Below are 20,730 nucleotides of genomic sequence, written 5' to 3' on the forward strand. Positions count from 1 at the left end.
GTTTTCTTCCAAGAATTTACAAAGTTAATTTTCAGTCTATGGATAAATGTCGTTTGCACATGGAATATTCGGTGGCCACTTAGTTGACATTTGTGCTGCATAAATTTTAGGTGAAAAATTATGGGAACTGGCGGCCGTGAGATGATGTGAAGGTGTAAAAATAGTATAAAACAATTTGTATAAGCAAAATTTATTAATTTATTTGCTTAAATCAGGACGGTGATACGTGATTAGATAATTTAATCGCATTTTTTTAATTATTTGCTTAAATCAGGACGGTGATACGTGATTAGATAATTTAATCGCATTTTTTTAATTATTTCAAAATCAGGCTAGCCCAATTTTTGCCTTGAGATGGTGTTAAGGAGCTTTGTTGAAGAAAATGGTGGTGTGGAGCTTGAAGAGCTTTCAATTACTAGAAAATCTAGAAGTTATGGGATTGAGCATCAATCATACTCGGTTGGTAAAAGAATTGCCAATTTGCCGTGCAACAAAATCAAGACTTTTTATTGGAAACAATAATAGTACGTTGAATCAAAATCAAGCTCAAAGTCAAGCTTTTGGTGTTTTTGTTGAGAGAAAAAAGGGGGAGGGTGTAGAATAGAAGAAAAGGAATAAAGGTAGATTGTGTTGTTTTTACTTGTAAAAAAAGAGAAACAAAAAGAAAAATGGAAGATAAGAGTCGAATAAGAAGTTTAAGGCAAAAAGATTTTGATAGAATTAAAGTTATTATTAGTTTAGGGTAATTTAATTTTAATCCGACTAAAAACAAATTGGTAATTGATACGTATATTAAATATTTAGGAAAGTTTCAAAATTTTACTAAAAGGGACAATTAATAATTTACAGTAGAATAATCAATTTCATTAATAGAAGTCTAATTAGGGTTGAATTCAAATCAAACTTAAATTTGAACTCGATTCGATTTATATGAAATAAGCTTGAGCTTACTTCAAAGGAGTTCGAGTTTAACTTATTTCGAAAAAGTTAAGTTTGAGTTTAAGCTTGAATCAAGCTTTGAATTTGGTTTATTACTAAAATGATATCGTTTTAATGTATATTGACCGAAACGATATTATTTTGTATCAAAATTTTTAAGCATGTGAGTTTGACAAGCCGAATACCTCTAAAGCTTGAGCTCGAAAATATTAAAATTTCAAACTTGAGCTTGTTTCGAATTCATTAGAGCAGAGCTGGAGCTCGAACAAATTCGTTTTGAATTCAACATAAAGTCTAACAGGTGCATAAATAAAATATTCAAACTTAATAGGTGGGAAATGTTACTTCATCAAAGTTGGGGTGGAAACAGTGGTGATAGGATAGCTATAACTACTGTAAGTTCATGAATCCAATGAAATGGAGCTTGACAGTACAGGAGCTGGATGATGAGGGCCGGGGGGGCTCGCTGGCAACTCCACATGATTTGGACCACGCATTGTTGAATTATCATCCAGCGAGGGACCATCTTGCTAGAAAAGTCACTTCCACTGAATTATCAAACCAAACTAACAACAATAAGTTAGCAAATAGGGCATCAAAAGATTCTCATGATTGAGACTCAACCTACAATTTCATCAATTCATTGTAGTCCCTAAACTCCTCCGCATCTTCTTATCTGCTGACACTGTTGTTCTTCTCCATTAATTGTGAGGAATTATTAGCTTGCTTTTTGGTAAACAACTTGTTTTAGTACTTAACATGTTCAATTATTGTCCTTTTGTTTGGATGTGTACATATATACACATCTGTTCTGCTGTGCAGCCACTTTTAGGCTCAGGTTCTTGCAGAGCCAAGTGTCTGTTAGCAGTGGCTTAAGCTGGTCCATCAAATTAATCAACCAAGTTTGATTAGTTCTTAAAGCCTTAATTTAAGAAAAGCCCGAAAGACATATTCCCACCCAAGGTTTATTGCAAATCCCAATTAGTACCCACTAAATATTAAAAACTCTAACTCCCACTCGTGAAGTGTTAAAATTAACAAAAATAGCTAGTTCTAAGGGTAAAATTATCATTTAAGTAGTAATATATTAAAAATAATAAAATATTATCAATTTCCTCTATAAATTTAGAAAACTAACAATTTCTTTCTAAAATTAAATTTTGAAAAATCATATTTTTTTTTTACTAAGTTTTGCTTTTTTCGGCCCTACCGTAGTCAAAGGGAGAGAGGGTTAAAAATTGCAAAACCTGATAGGAGAAAAAATGTAACTTTTGAAAGTTTAATTTCGAGAAAAAAATTGTTAATTTTATAAACCTAGGGGAAAAATGAACCATATTGTCTTGTTTTTAATATATTTTTAGTTAAATGATAATTTTACCCTTAAAATTAACTGTTTATGTTAATTTTAATACCCTATAGGTAAGAGTTTGAATTTTCAATACTTAGTAAATACTAATTTGGGTTTGCAATAAACCTTGGGTGGGAGTATGTCTTTTGGCCTTAAGAAAATATATTGGCCAAATGGACACATGCATGGCGTTGTCATCTGCCAATAATTGAACATGCAGCTGGAATTTACACCACAATTTTCATTTTAATAATTTGTAATGGGGCTATCATGCAGGGTTTCTTCATCACCAATAAAATATTATTCTTCATCTCTTTCCTCCTTGGAAGCAGCCATGCTCTTGGATTCTATACATTAGTTAGTAGAGTAATTGGATACTAATTCTAATTAATAATCTTATCTTAATTATCCATACATGATGCCTAACACATAATTATATCATGGCTTAAAGAATTGGCCTTCAATTAATATATAGTTTAGTTTTCTTAGATCATTTAACATTTTGACACTTTGAGTTTACATAATACTATGTAAACAAGGGATGAAATGGAATGTCAGGTATGGCTGCTTAGATCACATAATACTATGTTAAATCCCTTGTTTACATAATTATATAATTTTTGTCAGATATGGCTGCTTACATAATACTATTTAAAATCAACAAAATTGAGTTTACATGATACTATATAATTTTTGTATAATTAAAACTTTAAAGGGTTATAATTTATAAGATTTTAATTAAATTAATGATAAAATTTATAATTAGTTTTTTTTTTATATGATGGACTGTCAATTGTTTAATTAACATATTTGACATATGTTTTATATGTTTAAAAAATGTGGTAAATATTTGATATTATTTATGAAATATACCATAATTTGATAATAGTTTAAACTATTTAATTGTCCAGTTGAACTGTGAATCAATAAGATAATTAATTCAACCACCGTTTCAGTTTTAAAAACATTGTTTATAAGACTACTGCAGAATAAAAAAAAATCTGATGAAAGACTTGCTAGAATATGCCAGTAAGGTGATACGAATATGGGATATTATATAAAAGATAATAGAATCTAAGTGGTTTCTTTAGAAATAAACAAAATGGAAACTTTGGCATCATTGACACTGTAGAGAGATCTTTCTACGCATAAATATAGAATGGAGATTAGGGTTTTCTTGTGGATGTGGGTTAAATAGGAATGTATCACAATCAATCAGTATCTGCAATCTTCTTTCTCCTCAGAGCCACGTAAACATATTGCTGCATGCTCGTGCAATTTGTTAGCCTCCATCTCTATTTAATTGCAAATATTGTTATACAAGGAAAGTCATATTTTTATTTTATTCCTAGAGTATCTAATTAAAGATTCTTAATCCCTCATTAAAGGGAGGGAATAGTCAAATTAATTTTTTGAAATCTAGGGTTAGCAGCCTCTTAGCCATAAAATTATTTGTTGTAGATGAGAAACTTGTTCAAAGATGGACCTTAACATCTTTAATTATGTGAGGTCACATCATATTACCTTATCTTTATATGATAATAAGAAGGGAAAGATAAAGTGCAGGTGTTAATTGATCACCACTTATTTACTGATAATCTTATAATTAGAGAGTAATTAGGTAAAATGTTGATTTCGTAGTCATAATCTTTGCTTTTACTGGTAACATCTTGAGAATCTATCGAATCTCTTGCTAGATTATATACTGTGTGTTGGGGTTTAATTAATTAGGATTAAAACAAGAATGATGAACAAATTAAATTAAAAAATAAGTTAATTATACACAAATTAAGAAGAGTGGGCTCAAGATGGCTTTTTCGTAGGGAAAATCTAATTCTAGTTTTGCTACCTGCCAACCTGATGAACCGAAGAGACAGAATTGAAGTTTTGAGAAATAATTGGTTTTAATTTAAGGCATATGTGGCTCCCAGAGTTAAATCAATCTACTTTTTTTTCCAATCAACACTTGATCTATCGAGATCATTTTTTATATATTTCTGCAGACTTGTCCAAACCAATTATTATTTCATAATTACAAACGCTATAATTTTGCATTTGTCTCAAACCCGGCAGCAGACAGATGGACATCAACGAGTCTCTTGATATGTCTGGCAATATGTAAATTTTACCAACTTCATCAATGGATCCGATGGATTACTTCCCAGAAACAGTCCAGTGAGGAATAGTCCCCCATAATAATGTTATTAAAAATTGAGTGATTATGGGTTGATCAGAGCAATGGTTCAAGTGTCACCTTCTGATAAAAATATACATGGTGAAGATGATATAACAAACGTGCAAAAAATAGGGGCGAAAAATGTTTGTGAGAAGTCTCTGGTTTTGGCTTAAAGATCACGGATTCTAGCCTATTTGATCAATATATAAAGGTGACAGCAGTAGATCTCTATTATTGTATGGGTGAAGGTGAAAACACAAGGGGAAAATAAAGGTGATCAAGAATCAGAAACTAGCTAATCTACTTTAGTCTAAACTGCAATTAGATAAAACCGTGAAGAGAGAAAGATTTTTCAGTTAAAGCTTTACTTTCTCACGCAACCTGAAAGCCAGGACGATTCAGATAGATACATAAAGGAAAAAGTAGCTTTATTAAAATTCATACGTGATTAATCATGCGTATACCTTTCAAGCTATCTCTTGATGGTGAAAATTTTGCCACAGTGATTGGCCTTTACTGAAAACATACATGTGAAAAATCCAACAAAATATTGGTAAAATATTACAAGATGTCGTCCACTTGGCTTTGTACGGTTATGTATTTATAGAACAAGAGAAAAAGGTAATTGTATAATTATCTAATTAGATATATTTAGATTATAGTATGTTAACTCTAGACTTCTAATGAACTTTGTTTCTTAGAAAATTGGATAATTATTAGATCATAGAAAGATAAAAAATGATTCTTAAAATAATTTTAAGGGATAGAGATAAATGATGATTCTATAACAATAGAAAATAAAATTGACATGTTAAAGAAATTATAAGAACAGTTGAAACTATTAAAAGTCTATTTTTCCTCATAATTATAGATAAAAGGAATTCTATCCATATTTTAGGTTAACTTATGTTTAAGTAACATGTCTAATTATTATATATTGAATATATATCTAATCGTTTCTTTGATGTAGTATTCACACATTTAACTAAAATAAAATTTAAACGTACAATAAGTGTCCCTACCTTTTGGAGTGCGAGTAAAACTTTAGAACCTACCACCTTTCAGCACAGATGAACAATACATGGATGATGGGAGGGAATTGAGCTTCTTGATGGTGCTGTCAAGACAACTATATCCATTTCTTCGCTCAAAGCATTGATGATATTGCTCAAGTCACTAATGACATCATTCAGTCGTGTCTTTACACTAGACATTATTAGTTACACTCTAATTGTCAGTTTAATTTTGGTTCTCAGTAACAAGTTCAAATTGTCATAGGAGATAACTACTTTGTTTGGTTTCAATGGTTTGACGACCCAAGATATTTCTTGATTTTAATCCACAAGACCATTAGAAAATGTGTTTTGTTGGAGACTGACAATAAAATAGTGTTTTGCAAGTAAAATGAAGAGCTTTACAGGGGGTATATTTCTAGTATCAAATTATTAATGATAAATATTCCACCTACCAGAAGTAAGCTAAATTATTAATGTTAGGTGAACAATAGTAATGAGCAAAATATTTTTAAAATGGTTCGTTTTACTATTTGAAAGTTTATGTCCTCTGTTATGTTATTAATTTTCTTACGAAAATTAGATGGAATAACAATAGAAGATTACAAATTATTGTCCCTTCTTTTGTACAATCATACATTTATAAGACAAGAAGATTGGGTTATTGAATAATTACATAATTAGATATAATAAATCCAATTACAATGAATTTAGACATTTAATGAACTCTATTTCTAAGAAAATTAGACAATTAAATTGAAGTATGGTCGCAGACTCATAAAACAGTATTTGACCGCACAACATTATTAGATGGAAGCCATTTTATCCATATTAAATCTCAACCAATTGCCTCTCGTTTACGTTTTAAACTTTTAGGGAGTGTTTAGTTTGGATAATATTTTATTATCAAAATAGAAAGATTATCTTAAAAATAGATTACTTAGAAGATTACTGAGTATAAATGATTACTATGTTTGATAAAATTTTATATGTATAAATAATTATTGTATTTAGTTAAAGGTAATAAAAGATTATTAGTAAATTATTTTACTTGAATGCCCTTGAACATAATTATTTTTAAATATTTTTTATATTATTTGTCATATTAATTAAAAATAAATTTATTTTTGTTTCAAAAAATTAATAAATAATAATATAATTATAATAAAATCAAGATTATCTTGGTAATTTTTAAATACCTAAGATGAAAGTGGTAATCAAATTATCACATATATTATCTATTACGTCAGTATTTATAATAAAAGATTACTGTAATATTTTATTACTGATAAACCAAATAAGAAAATAAAATATAGATTATCAAGATAATCTTTGAAAATTGAAATCAAACGCCTCTTAATGCAATGCCCAATGACGAGAATTTTTTTTTTTTTTTGTCTTTCACCTTGGATATCTCATGTGCTACTCATGCATTTTTACACAAATTAGCATGAATATTCTTTTCAAAATTATTTTTAACACGGTTTTATGTCATATGATTTTTCTGATCTCTTTTGTCTGAGTAGTGACGCACACGTTTTCGGCGCAAAAATAATTGAAAGCTGGCATGTAAGTCATCAACTCAGCCTCCTCAGACACGCTAGCTACCTCCTTACTCAATCATCTCGTCTCCCTCTTTCTCTAGATAATTTAGCCAGTTGTCGCCACCAGAACCATGCAACGTCAATACGCGTCAAATCCTAAAAGCCAACTTTAGTTTGCCTTCTGAATTAATGGAGATAACAGTGGCCGACATCTCTTGTAGAGCACGCCGGTACTCCCACTAGCAGAAGCCAAAGCCATAGCCATTGCTGCAAAAGCAGTGTTTTGAAGGGAGAAAGAAAGAAGGTGATGAACATCAGCTTCAACTTCTACTTCTTTTAATAATTAATATTACTGTAGATGCCGGGAGTTATAGTGATGATAATTGTAATTCAATCACATCCTGGGCAGGGTGAACCGCAAAGCTTATACTTGTAGATAACAATTTCCCACGTTGTGAAGCTATCATCCAGATCTTTGGATGTGGGCACATACATTTAATATTAATTAATGTATTTTTAAGACTTTGAGAAAGACATAAAGTTGGAAATTTGTGGGTGTGTCTGACTAATCATATAGCATTGAGAGCGCCATTTTATTCCAAATCACCTTCGTAATCACTGTATGAAAATTCTCTTTGATCGTGCCATTGCATTAATTACATGCTACGATAGGGTTTGTTGACAAAGAGGCGGCTTTCTGTTGCCGTAAATCTTTTCATTTAGAATTCCCCACTTTAATTAATTAGATTTTCCTAATTATAATCCCATTCTTAAATGATAAACGACGAAGAAGTAAATATCACAAACAATTATCTATTTAAGTGTCACGAATTAATTAATTCAAGAGCATACTTGCTGATTGAAATTTTTTTTAAAAAGAATCTATGTTGGCGTTTCAACTTTGAGTTCTAAATTTAAGTTTGAACATCCATCCTGTTTAGATTTCTTTTTACAATTAAATTCATCATTATATTTAGGCCTAAACACTATTGCCCACCCAAGATTTGCTAAAATAAAAATTTGCATCCTTTAAGATTCAAGAAGTCATATTCTTATCTGTCATCCCCTTTTAATAGTGAATTCTGTTATATGAAAGGGTAAAAAGGTTATTTTGTATAGACTTTTATATTATATTTTCTTTGTGAAATCTACGTATGCTTGGGGATAAAATGTAATTTTTTAAAATATTAGAAAGTGTTAATGAAAATTTTTAGAATATTTTTGAAAATTCAAAAACATTTGGGTGTTTTTGAAAATTTTAAAATTTTGATGTGCCTATTGATATTTTCAAAAATTATAGTTATACTTTCAAATAACCTAACAAAATATAACATTTTAAAATTGGTTAAAGTTTTGATTTTTTTAATCTAAATGTTAATTTTAAACAGTGATATATCAAAATCAAACTTTTGATTCACTTGATTCAGTGATTGTGAGATTAATCACTGAACTTGAAATTTATCTTATTTAGTATGGGTGATTCAACCTAATAAATAATGATCTAATTCAAATGAGATTTCTTGTTACTAAAGAAAATGATAATTTTAAACTAGTAAATATATATAAGTAATTTAACATTCAAATTAAGTATTAATAGCATTTTCATAATTTCAATAAAAGAGAATAATAGTCATTTCCAATAAAACCAAATAGAATTTGCTAAATGAAGTGGATAACCTGTCGAGATTTGTCTTTTTAAAACTTAAAAAATTAAAATTTTGTTTCATCAAACCTTGGGTGGGACAGAGTCATTTGGCCTAATATTTATGCACTTGAAGACAACTATTATGGCCCTTTCCATGCAATTAACTGATGTCAGTTATAGCACCAACCATTAATTTAGGCAATACATACACATATACGTATATATACACACACAGAGAGGCACTACTGTTCATATAAAGACGCTATCGAATAACACAAAATTCAAAAGGGGAACAACGAACTTTTTTTTCTTTTTGACAAAAGGCGTCCATGGAATCTAAGCACAAAAGCTAATCTTAAGGCGAAACTTGGCCTACACCAAATCGAAAACTACTTTTTAGGGTAAAATATTAAAACCATGTGCCATTTCATTAAACAAAAGCATTGCCTTTTGCTGGCTGCAAATAAGGAAGCAGTTCCCAAATTTATTTAATAGCTAACATTCAATTACATTTTGTGTGTTATCATTTACAATTAATGAATACATGTGTACACATGTTGCTGTCAACTCCTTGTGTATTGTTATCTTAGGACTATCATTGTATCAATTATTATATATATAAAAATATTAAATCAATAATTGTAGGCCACAGAAATGATTTTTTTCTTTCACCAACAGCACCAATTAAGAAAAAGTTGCCAATGAACATTAGAGGATGCCGCGTAGGCTCCAATACATGACAGGATTTTGATTGGTTACAGTTCTTTGACAACGTGTTGCCCCACCAAGAAATATACAAGCCCCACCTTGTAATTGTACACGACAGGATGATCCGGGTTAGAAATAATGGTTATCAGATAAGCAAAAATTTTGATCTTAATCACAATTAAACATGAAATTGAATTGTGCAAAGAAATTTTATGGGGGTAGGTGGCATGCAATGATCGATATCAATCAGGCATGTCTCAGAAAGAGCCCTTGACTTCTTATGGAAGAGTGTGAAGCAAAAAGAAGACATAAATAGAAGGAGAGAATGGTAAGTATTGGTCCCGCAAGAGATGGAGGAATATTAAGCCGTCACTCATTCTCTAACATCAGTTCATCGCACACCTAACAAAGATTCCCTGCTCGGAAATAAACCCTAATCCTAAAACTCACAATCATTTGTATAACCTTCCTTGCTTGGCTTGAGATGAAACTCATGATTTTTCCCTTTTTTTTGTTAATTAGATTTTTCTCTACGTCATCTACATAAAACGTATTCTTTTCTTTGTGGTATCACATGTCGTCCGCCGCATTCCTCTCCCGTTAATCATGGGTTTCCTTTAGAAAAAAAAAAAAAAAAAGAATTATTTCTGCCGGTAATATGTCTCTTACTGAATAACTTTGACTCAATTCAACATCTTATGGCATATACATATATTAAGAGCAATTAACCAATTGTACAAGAAATATCTAGCATAAAGGGCATTTATTACTATATATTAATTGAATTAATTTGGCAGGGTCAGATTCAAATAGTAAAATTAGAAGTGAATTATTATTATTTCAATCAAAAGTGGTGGCATGGATGGGTGACCCCCCCAGTCCAGTCATCATTATTTTCGTGAGAGATGATACATATTGTGACAAATATCATTTTGTCCATAATTCCATTATTATTAAAGCCTTTATAACATTACTCACTCGAAAACAAAAATCACCAAATTCATACAGATAAAGTTCTCTCAATGAATGATGGCTCTGATGTACTTGATCATCTTTGTGGACCCCAATCAAAGACAATACGTGTGGCCCACCCTTTGCATATATCCAAAGTTTTCGTCCCTGATCAGCATCATCAATCAAATATTTTCTCAGCTCATCTGGACCCTATGATTAATGATCAGATTGGAACCTAATTAATTAATTAAATATACACAAAAGCAATAAAATTTGCTGATACACGATCTTTGATTTTATCCATATATCTGTATTTCACTTTCAATATAATTAATACTATCAGCAATATGATCCTTTTTTTTAAGTACGTTTTGTGTTTTTTTGTACTGATTAGCTTGATAATTCTCTATATTATTCAAGCATTAGGGCTGCTTTTTTAAAAATTATTTTTTATGTTTTTGGTGGGGATGAGGTGCAGCGAAAGACAAGGAATCCATTCAAAGATTTTATGATATTGTCTAATCAAAGGTTAAATCCGACTAGCAGATAATCATCTTAATATCATGGGTTATATAAATTTTCATAGTTCATTTGAAAAAAGAAATCAAGATTAAGAAAATCCAATGCATGAGCGGTATGAAGTAATTAAAGGTGATTAAATTATGAAATTATAATAATATGATTAATTGTTTTGATGATGGTGATGATGAATTAATTCGTTCAAATGTTGGAACCGTGCATCCCACGTGAAAGGGGCTATAATTAAATTGTATTATTACTCTGCAGGTGAATTGCTTTGTAAGCTTCACGGGATTCTTAATATTATTGAATATATAAATGAAAAATAATTAATTAACATCGATGGAACAAATGAATTAAAAAAGAGGTGTTTTGGAGGGTTTCTCTGCTAATAAATCCGTCTGGATGTTTGTCCATATGCTAGAGCACCAGACAGATTTCTTGTAAACTTGGTTTTTCCTGAAACTTCCTGCACAACTAACAGGTTACACAAGCATGGCCCTTGCTATATTATTATAAGAAATTCTAGCTCGCAAAGGCACTTGTCATCCTAACCTAATATACATATATATTTATACTCTTCTTCCATATTATATTTCAATTCTCTTATACCTTAGCTTCTTTTTCTTTTTTCATCATCCACATTACTTCTCTCCTGCGATAGCCCAATTATTTTTATTCTTTTTTGTTCTCTTGTCCTGCAACTTTAAAACAATTAATGAACATGGGCTTGAGAGACATAGGAGCAACACTGCCTCCTGGGTTCAGGTTTTATCCTAGTGATCAGGAGTTGGTTTGCCATTATCTCTACAAAAAGATTGCAAATGAGGAAGTTCTAAAGGGAACATTGGTGGAGATTGACTTGCATACATGTGAGCCATGGCAGCTCCCTGGTAAGTTTTTCTTACTATTATTCTGTGTTTGTGATAATTTATCGAAATTCTTCGTTTATATTTCCGGTTCATGGATATTGAAACGATTAATCATTGTTGAATATGTATAATTAAAGTTAAAGCAAGGAGGGTTGTTAGTAGTCACTTCTGTTGGTGGTTCAGTGTCAATTTTTAAACATCGCTGATAGAGTTTCTGTATCAGCAGGCAGACGGACATGGTTGTGCATGATAGATCTAGCTAGCTAACTAACTTGTACGTACAAACATGCATGTTTCCCATTTGAGAGAGAATGAGAAAGAGAGGGGATTAATTCATTCTTTGAGTATGACATGTCATTCATTCACTCATCTGAATGCACGTTAATGCCAAACTTGCTTCAGTGACACCCTTCTACAAGAATGTTTAGTTATTAGATTGTCAGTTTTTTCTGTGCTTGTCCGGCGGCCTTTATCTTTTGGAGTTTTGGAAGAAAACAAGAAAAAGTATAGGCTCGATTATGTCATCTCCTTTCCTTATATATTTTATACAAAGAGAAGGAGAATTACAGATAGAGTCAGCATGAGGGAGAAATGCAGAATATGAATATTCATTACCGACGATAACCCAAATATGATAGGAATATTCTTAGGTTTTGATTCAGTGGTAAATGACTAGCTATAACATGGGCTCTGGGCTTCTATAGTGATATATAAAATAAGATTCGGAGAGTCAAGTTATTATCAAAATATCCAGGGAAAACAACCGAAGAATGTCTTCAATGACCTCGACAATAATACAATATCATATTCATATATCAACATAGGTGATAACGTTTATCCTCTATATTTACTTATACGGAAATTCCTGATTAAGTTTCCCAGCACAGCACATCACCTTCATATATTCATCAGTACGTAAGTGCCATTTCTTTCAACATTGTCTCTCTCCTCTCTTATCTCTTTCACAGAGAAACACAGACAAACCCACAAGGACGCCTGTTATTCTATCATTAGAATAGCTGATGCAGATGGCCCCAGTTGGAACAAACCTTACATGGGTTGCCATCACGAGTAAACAGATCAAAGCAGTGTAGGAGTAGTTTCTATGAAATCGCATGGGAATTCCCCGTGTGAATCCATTTATGACTATTGGATTTTATATATAAATTTATTGAAATTATATGGTCTTTCAAGCCTGTTAAAATATAGCTCGCCGTGTCTTGCTGTTAAAGAAAAAACATGGGTCACTAGAGCACGATAGGAAAATTTTCCACAAGAAAGCACACAGCAATTGCTTTATTAAAGTTTTGTTTACGGTCGAATTATTAAAGATTTACAATTGAAAAGTACTTTTTGTTTTGCTTTCAAACCTTACTGAATATCTAGGTGATAATTGTGAGAAGACATGGCGTTTGAACCCGCGTAAAAGTAAAAAATTAGTCTTGTAAACACAAGTGTTTTCATGAATTGTAGCACTTTTTGTCTTGTGGTTTAAGTAAGTGATTGGGCCACTTCTTTGTAAAAGCACTTATTATTATTACCTGGAGTATCTCTTTGCTAGTCAGTCAATTCTATGTTCATCATATTCATCAGTGTCTGCCTATACATAATTGTACAACCGTGGCAACTATTCAAAATATCAGAAGAGGTAGAAGCTTTCTCATGCTGTTTGAATGCCTTATCGTTTTCATCAGTTAGGTTCATGCATCTAAACTTGCCCGCTTAGAAATAAAATTTTCCTTTGGATATTTCTAGTACCTAAATCATTTTTTTTGGCTTTCTTCTAAATAACTCATAAGATGACATAGACTCTAATAAACTGGCATTATAATCTACATCAAGCATAATCATGAGAGACATAAGAATATGACATCTTAGTTTGATCTTTCTGGTAGAGTAAAAGCAAAGTTACATAGCAAATTAAGATTGATGTAACTAAACCAAATTTTAACTTGCCATTATGCTTCTGCATATAATGTTTTAACAGGGAAATAATAATATTTTTTTCATCTAACTTGTAATATTGTTTTCCATATGGCTATGAACTGAACCAAAGAAGTGGCAAAGCTGAATGCAACTGAGTGGTACTTCTTCAGTTTCCGGGACCGGAAGTATGCGACCGGATTTCGAACAAATCGGGCAACGATATCTGGATACTGGAAAGCCACCGGAAAAGATCGAACTGTGTTTGATCCAACAACTCGTGAGCTGGTGGGAATGAGGAAGACTTTGGTATTTTACAGAAACCGAGCACCCAACGGAATCAAAACGGGATGGATTATGCATGAATTTCGGTTGGAGACCCCACATATGCCCCCTAAGGTTTGTTGAATTCATATTAGTTGTTTATTTTTTTTTTTTAAAAACCATTATCATGATTATTCTATAGAAACCAAAGAGACAGAGAGAGAGAGAGTAACAATGTTGCTTGAGATTATCTCCCTTGGATCCACTTGCCATGTGTTGTCACCTTATTGAGTTTATAATTAATAGATGTCTAGAGAAAGAAGTTGAGTTAAAGTGACTGACCCTGCCCGCTATCCATTCAATTTCCTACACCTAAGTGTGATGATAAAAATTTAGACACTCCTTTTTGAGCACGTTTTTGTTTTTTAGCTTTTGTTTTAAATTCTTGTATTCTGATTATGTTCGTACGTAAAATTCTTTGAGCACAGGAGGATTGGGTGCTGTGCAGAGTTTTTCACAAGAGCAAGGGCGAGAACAGCAACAACCTCAGCCCAGAATTTATATTCGATCCCACGGCAAATGCTGATCCATTAAATTCAGCTGTATCTCCCACAAATGACAGGGCCATGCCTTTTGGATATCAGCCAAATACTCCTCTCTATCAAAACCACTGTCAAAATAGTTCTATGCTGAATCTTCTTCAATATTCACAAGAGAAGAACACCAGTCACATCCCTGAAATCACCTCCAAAGGTGAGCACAATGATGACGAGTACGGATTCCTATGGGAGGGCATGGCGCTGCAAGGAAACAACTTGGGAGATCATGGGGTGTACTCAAACCTGGAGGATATGAGATTTGAGATGGATAATAATATGGTTCTCCTATGAAATTAAGTATCGAACATTAAACATGAAAATTCATACAGCTCATTAAATTGTATTATTTAGCTTTTGGTAAGACATGAGTCATGTTTGCTTATATGGAGGTTTATTTAGAAGGTTGTAAGTGGCTGTGTATATATTTAGGGTCAATATTATTTTCTACATAGATACAAAAATATTCCACATATGTATAAATTAGTTATGAAATTCTGTTCGGTATTGCTGTCACTTTCTTTCATTTTTCTTCTTTTCCCCCCTTTGTTTCACTTTCATGATACGACCATTATTTGGTATCTTTAGAATATACAAAGACGAATCATATGTACATACTTATATATATTATCACATAAATGAGTGTTATAATATAAGTAAGTATTATTTTATCTTTAATTTAAAATCACCTAATTATATAATAACTTATAAAAGTGTGTTTATATTTATATATCTAAAATAGATATACATAATTTTATTGATATTCAAAATGAAAATATTGTATAATATTTATTCCCATATCATTGTCACACTCGATAATAGATAGGGTGGGGTGTTTTTTTATTTATTTATAGGGTAAATGATTTATTCTCACCCAAGATTTAATCATTTCAAAAATCCAAATACTCATTTATCAATTATTAAACTTAACAAATCTGTTAGTTTTAGAGATAAAATTATCATTTAACCAATGATATTAAAATTTAATAGATAAAAGTTTGAAAATTTACTAAGCCCTTGCAACCATTAATGGTGATCGTTAATGATAATTTTATCTTTAAAACTAACATATTTTATTAAATTGAATAGTTTATAGATAGGGATTTGAATTTCTAAAACTTAACTGATGAAAGTTCATAAGCTCACTAAACCTCAAGTGGTAATAAGTCCTTTGGCCTTATTTATATAATAAATTTCTTTTTCTTGATTAAATCCATGATATGTCAATATCCTTATATTGTTTTTCTGGCGTTGGTAAATTGAACAAGAATTCAGTCATAAATTTTATATATATTGAGGAAAAAAAAAAAAAAACACTTAAATGCATCCTATAATTACAAATGGACAACTATTCTTATCATCAAAGGTGCAGAATATATAATATAAGGGAAGACTAGAGTCTAGATTATACAACAGTCGAGCAGAAATATATTTTAATCTTAATTTTTTGGGCTTTATCTAATTAATATTTAATTGTAAACCAAATTTATATTACTAATAATGGAAGATCTGGATGGAGAAGGCAAAACTGATTGTCCAAAATTTTTATGCTTTGATGTCAAGTTAGTCAAGAAAATGTCATATCTGTCGGAACCAAAAATAAATAATTTCTCTTCTTATTTTTTGTTTTTTAAAAAAAAAAAAAATTGAATTGATTGTTAGGCACAATGAAATGAATTTGAATTTCATTTTTGAGTTTTTTTTTTTCATTTTTTTTGCTGTGCGAGCCCTTGTTCTGGGTTTTTTTAAATTTATTTTTTAAGGAAAATTTTAATTTTTTTTCTCTATGCCGAGAGGTTATGCGACAGAATTTTCAGTTGTGATATGGCACTGTTATGTTGCACAGTCTGGTGTTCAGCAATTGCCAATGTGAGATTGACGTTGAAATCTACGCCATTTTTTTTCAGTATGTTCAGAGATTATCAATTTCTATCAATTTCAATCTTCTTTTCAAATTGCTAATGGGGACAAATGGTGTATGAAAGCGTTCCAAGAACGAAAATTTGGAGAAACTTACAGTTCCACCAGGTCTCATGTCTCATACATCCTTCCTATTTAAGAAGGTAGAAAATTGTGAGGAATCATGCAATACATCCACACATCTAGACCAGACACTTTATCTGGTACCGTTGATGATGCAACACTAAAGAGATCTTGTAGGAACAGACCTTGGATACTTTATGAACAGGACAATCTGAAAAGAGTGGAATCAAAATCTAGGCACCCTGTAAAGGTAAGATATCTTTTCCTTTTGGGGAGTTCTGTAGAACTGCATTTCTGGTGAGATTGATGTACTTGGTTCTGCTTATAGAATGCAGAGAATATACTTTCTCAAAGTACCTTTACAAAATTGTATTATAGTCATAAACTGTGTGGAAATGAAGTTGCTGATAAATGAAGGACAAGAAGAAGAAGAAAGATTTGGCTCATGATAGAGGCACTTCAATAACTTTAATCATGAGATCAGTGAAAAATGTGCTGAAACAGAAGACCAAGGACCACATCAACAAAAAATACTTTGAACTTTACTAATCTATTTCTTTGTGGCAGGCAGTCATTTATTTGTAGTTATTCTAGGTTAGAAAATGGGAATGGGGTTTTGTGTAGCTTTCCTCTGGTTGAATTAATGGAAAAAATAATGGTTTCGATGAGACTTATGTTAAATCTATCATTTTTATCATAAAATGCATCAAACCTTTGAGTTTATTTTTATGATTAAAGCATTTAACTACAGTAGAGAATTCAGACATTTGGTATTTTTTAAATTAGTTTTAGTCCTTATGTAACTTTGAAATTGTAAGTTTATTTGCATAAATAATTGGGTTTTTTATATTTCCTATGTTTGAACAAAGTTGTAATAGTTACCTAATATTATTTTGGACAGGAACTCTGCATAAAAATTTGTCTTCTGAAAGGTGTTACCTGCAGTCACCCAGACTGTGATGATTGTTCGAAGGTTGATTTTCATTTATTAGTGATGATTGTGATGATGGAACAATTACTTGAGTGTTGAAACAGGTGACACACTTAACATGCCCAGATTGTCCTGAAGATGCAAAAACACTCCTGTTTTTAACCCAACTGAAGATGCCTCTCTTCTGTATTGTAATAAGTGAAGTTTGAACAGTAACTGCTTCTACTTTGATTTCTGTTTAATGTTAAGAGTGTTTTGTGTGCATTTATAATTGCTTGAATTTTATATGCAAGAATTTAGTGACACAGTTAACATGTCACAAGCATATGTCTCATATCACAAGCTTTCAACTTTCACTTTTTAGTTCTCGAGATAATGTCAAAAGAGAGACAGCAGAAAGAGTCCTACTTGTAGCACTGATTCTTTCAAGGAAAAAGAAACAAGTAATTCTAGTTTCTCATTTCTATTATGATTGTTGACAAAACAGATGCAACAGCCTCAATTCCTAACGCTGTTGTTCGGTGGGAGGAAGTATTGAAGCTCATATCCCATTCAGAATACAGACAAGAAAGGCAGATAATAAAAATCAAAGACCAGCTGAAACTAGTCCATGCAAAGTGACAATTCCAATCAATACATTTTGGTCATTAATAACAGGCAAAAATTGTACCGGAGATGGTGGCGATTCCATCTTCCGCATGGCTTCCACTGCCATTGCATCTGGACCTATTGTTCTTGGGTTCCTGAAAAAACACAAAAAAAATGAAACAGTTTGTAAGCAATTTATCACGCAAAAAGGTTGAGAAACTATAAGCTTCCAAAACTAAAGCTTGCTCATTTATACAAACTACTCTGAATTTTCAAGCTGCTACATATATATCTGTGGTGCACAAGTGAGGTGAACCTCTATAGTGAATGGACAAAACAAAATGAATGAAGTATTATTTCATTTACCTGTTACACATTTCACCCACAGTGAGCTTAAAGATGGCTTCTCCACTAGCCTTGAGAGTGCGCCGCAAATCACCATCAGTAAATGTTCCAATCAGCTGATAATTTTCATCTATAACAAGCAGACACCCACATCCTTTACTACTGAGTTCCACTAACTGATCCATTATCATATCTCTCTCTTTACAAACTGGAAGCTCATCCTGCTTCTTCATCACATCTTTCACCTACTTGTCCCCACAAGCAAATAATCACTATCACTATATTACCAATCAAATAAGAAAATACCTTAGACAAGCACAACCACAAGCACGAGGTCTAGAACATCATGAAATAGTTGTTACATACACAATTTCCAAACTTATATGGCGGTAAAATTTCCCCATCAAAAGTACTTATCTACCCGGATTCAATAAGTGAAATAAAAAAGCCCTAAATTTACCCAAATGCCAAACGTTTATCTACAGCAACAATTTATAAATTGCATATAAAGTCAAGGGCAAATGCATATTCAATCGCAAAAATATCAATTCTTCATGTAAGATCCACAAATTAACCCGATTCTGACCTTAAAAATCAAGTTTTTTCCGATTCTTCCAGCCGGATGATTAGCTGCATACTCTTCTTTGGTCAAATTCCTAGCGCCCATCATAGCAATCGCCACCGTGTCCCCAAACACCATCTGAATAGCCGTCGATGTAACCGGCGCCAAATCAAACGGACACAACTCCCTCTCAACTGGCAAATGAACGTTCATATGACAAACATCCGCAAGTGCATTACCCTCAAGCGACGTCACCGACACAAGATAAGCACCCTTAGCCTTGGCGCAGGGGACAAGTCTCAACAACTCCTCTGTGTTCCCACTCTTACTAAGGAGAACCAAAACGTCTTGATCGCTCAAGATCCCGATATCGCCGTGAAGGGCGTCGACAGGGTTGAGAAACCCGGACTTGATGCCGAGAGAGATCAATGTCTGAGAGATTTTGTTGGCGACAAATCCGGACTTGCCGACACCCGTGAAGAAGATTGTGCCCCGACATTTGAGGAGGGTTTGGGTGAATGACAAGGCTTGAGGCAAGGAAAGGTGTTGGAAGAAGTAGTTAAGGTGGTTTTGTTGGGATTTGAAAAGGTTTAAGAGTGTTGTTTCAGAGATTTGGGGAGATCGAGGGAGAGAGCCCATTGTTTTGTGTTTGGGTTTTGGATGTGCGAATGTCTAGGAGAAGACAACGATGTTTAACGGAAATTGTGGAGGAGTTTGGTATATGCCGTTATTTTTCGCGGAAAAAATGTGAATGAAGAAAACTAGAAAGTGATGTCACGTTGGCGGAGTGACTGATTGAACGTGCCGAATTTTTTTGAAAGAATCGAATGAAAGCCCGGATGATCACTTCTTTCACTTACAGTCTATTACTAGAAACATAGCCGGTTACCTCAAATCTGGTTCGGTAAACTGGAAATTTATATTATGTCTTTCGAATAAATGGAGATTCGTGGAATCAGACAATTGAAATTTCGATGAGAGACTAGACTTTCGGTCATTCAGGATTGCTTTTTGTACCACTCTTTTTTTAACCGGACCAACCTGTGTAACTGGAAATCGACTCATGATCGAATTCGATTTTTATAAAAAGTTGGATTAATTAAAAATCTAATCAAAATCGATAAATTGATTGAACTGATCAAATGACCCAATTGGATTTGCCAATAATTAAAATTCTAATTCAGTAATTTTTTATTGTATTGTTTAATTTTTCGATGAAAGCAATCCTGACTAGGGCTGGATTTGAGCCGAGCCGAGCCGAGCTCGACTTGCAACCAGCTCGGGCTCGGCTCGGTTTATTTATAGGCTGCTCGAGTTCGGTTCGAGCTCGATTCGAGCTCAGTTCGGCTCTAGTTTAACTCATTTTCAGTTCAGTTCGACTCAGTTAGGCTCGTTTCTCATTATCAAAACGATATCGTTTTTAATATATATAGATCAAAACGACGTCGTTTTATATAAAAAAAATTTTTTAAAAATATATCGAGCCAACCCGAGTCAGCTCGAGCTCGATCGAACCGAGCAAAGTCCGGCTCGTTTCGGGCTCGAGTCCAACCCTAATCCTCTATAATATTTTATCCTGACAAAAATGATGTTTGAGTCAAATTTACCAGTGTTATCAAAATTGTATATCAAAGAGTTATCAAAAAATAGTACTTATAATTTAAGGGAGTTCTCAATTCTATAGGGTCTACAAAATTAGGACCGCATATATTTAGGCTAATATTTTTTGTTTTTCTTAGTTATATATATATATATATATCATATAAAAGAGGATTATCACTCAAGGTAGAAGAATTGTTATTCTTTTTGGTGGATATCTT

The 20,730-nt window shown here is 32.3% G+C and overlaps 2 protein-coding genes across 2 annotated transcripts; one reads left to right on the forward strand and one right to left on the reverse strand.

Moving 5' to 3' along the window:
* The first annotated feature begins 11,294 nt into the window (after positions 1–11,294).
* Positions 11,295–15,017, forward strand: LOC123222894 (NAC domain-containing protein 21/22-like). The gene is made up of 3 exons (XM_044645913.1): positions 11,295–11,739; positions 13,775–14,040; positions 14,394–15,017. The coding sequence occupies exons 1-3, from the start codon at positions 11,565–11,567 to the stop codon at positions 14,793–14,795; spliced, it is 843 nt and encodes a 280-aa protein (XP_044501848.1). The 5' UTR covers positions 11,295–11,564; the 3' UTR covers positions 14,796–15,017.
* Positions 15,018–17,838: 2,821 nt separating this feature from the next.
* Positions 17,839–19,805, reverse strand: LOC123222934 (probable arabinose 5-phosphate isomerase). The gene is made up of 3 exons (XM_044645961.1): positions 18,935–19,805; positions 18,370–18,593; positions 17,839–18,158 (listed from the first exon to the last, which is right to left on the reverse strand). The coding sequence occupies exons 1-3, from the start codon at positions 19,547–19,549 to the stop codon at positions 18,002–18,004; spliced, it is 996 nt and encodes a 331-aa protein (XP_044501896.1). The 5' UTR covers positions 19,550–19,805; the 3' UTR covers positions 17,839–18,001.
* Between the last annotated feature and the right edge of the window lie 925 nt (positions 19,806–20,730).

This window comes from Mangifera indica, chromosome 8, assembly GCF_011075055.1.
Source record: "Mangifera indica cultivar Alphonso chromosome 8, CATAS_Mindica_2.1, whole genome shotgun sequence".
Lineage (NCBI taxonomy): Eukaryota > Viridiplantae > Streptophyta > Magnoliopsida > Sapindales > Anacardiaceae > Mangifera > Mangifera indica.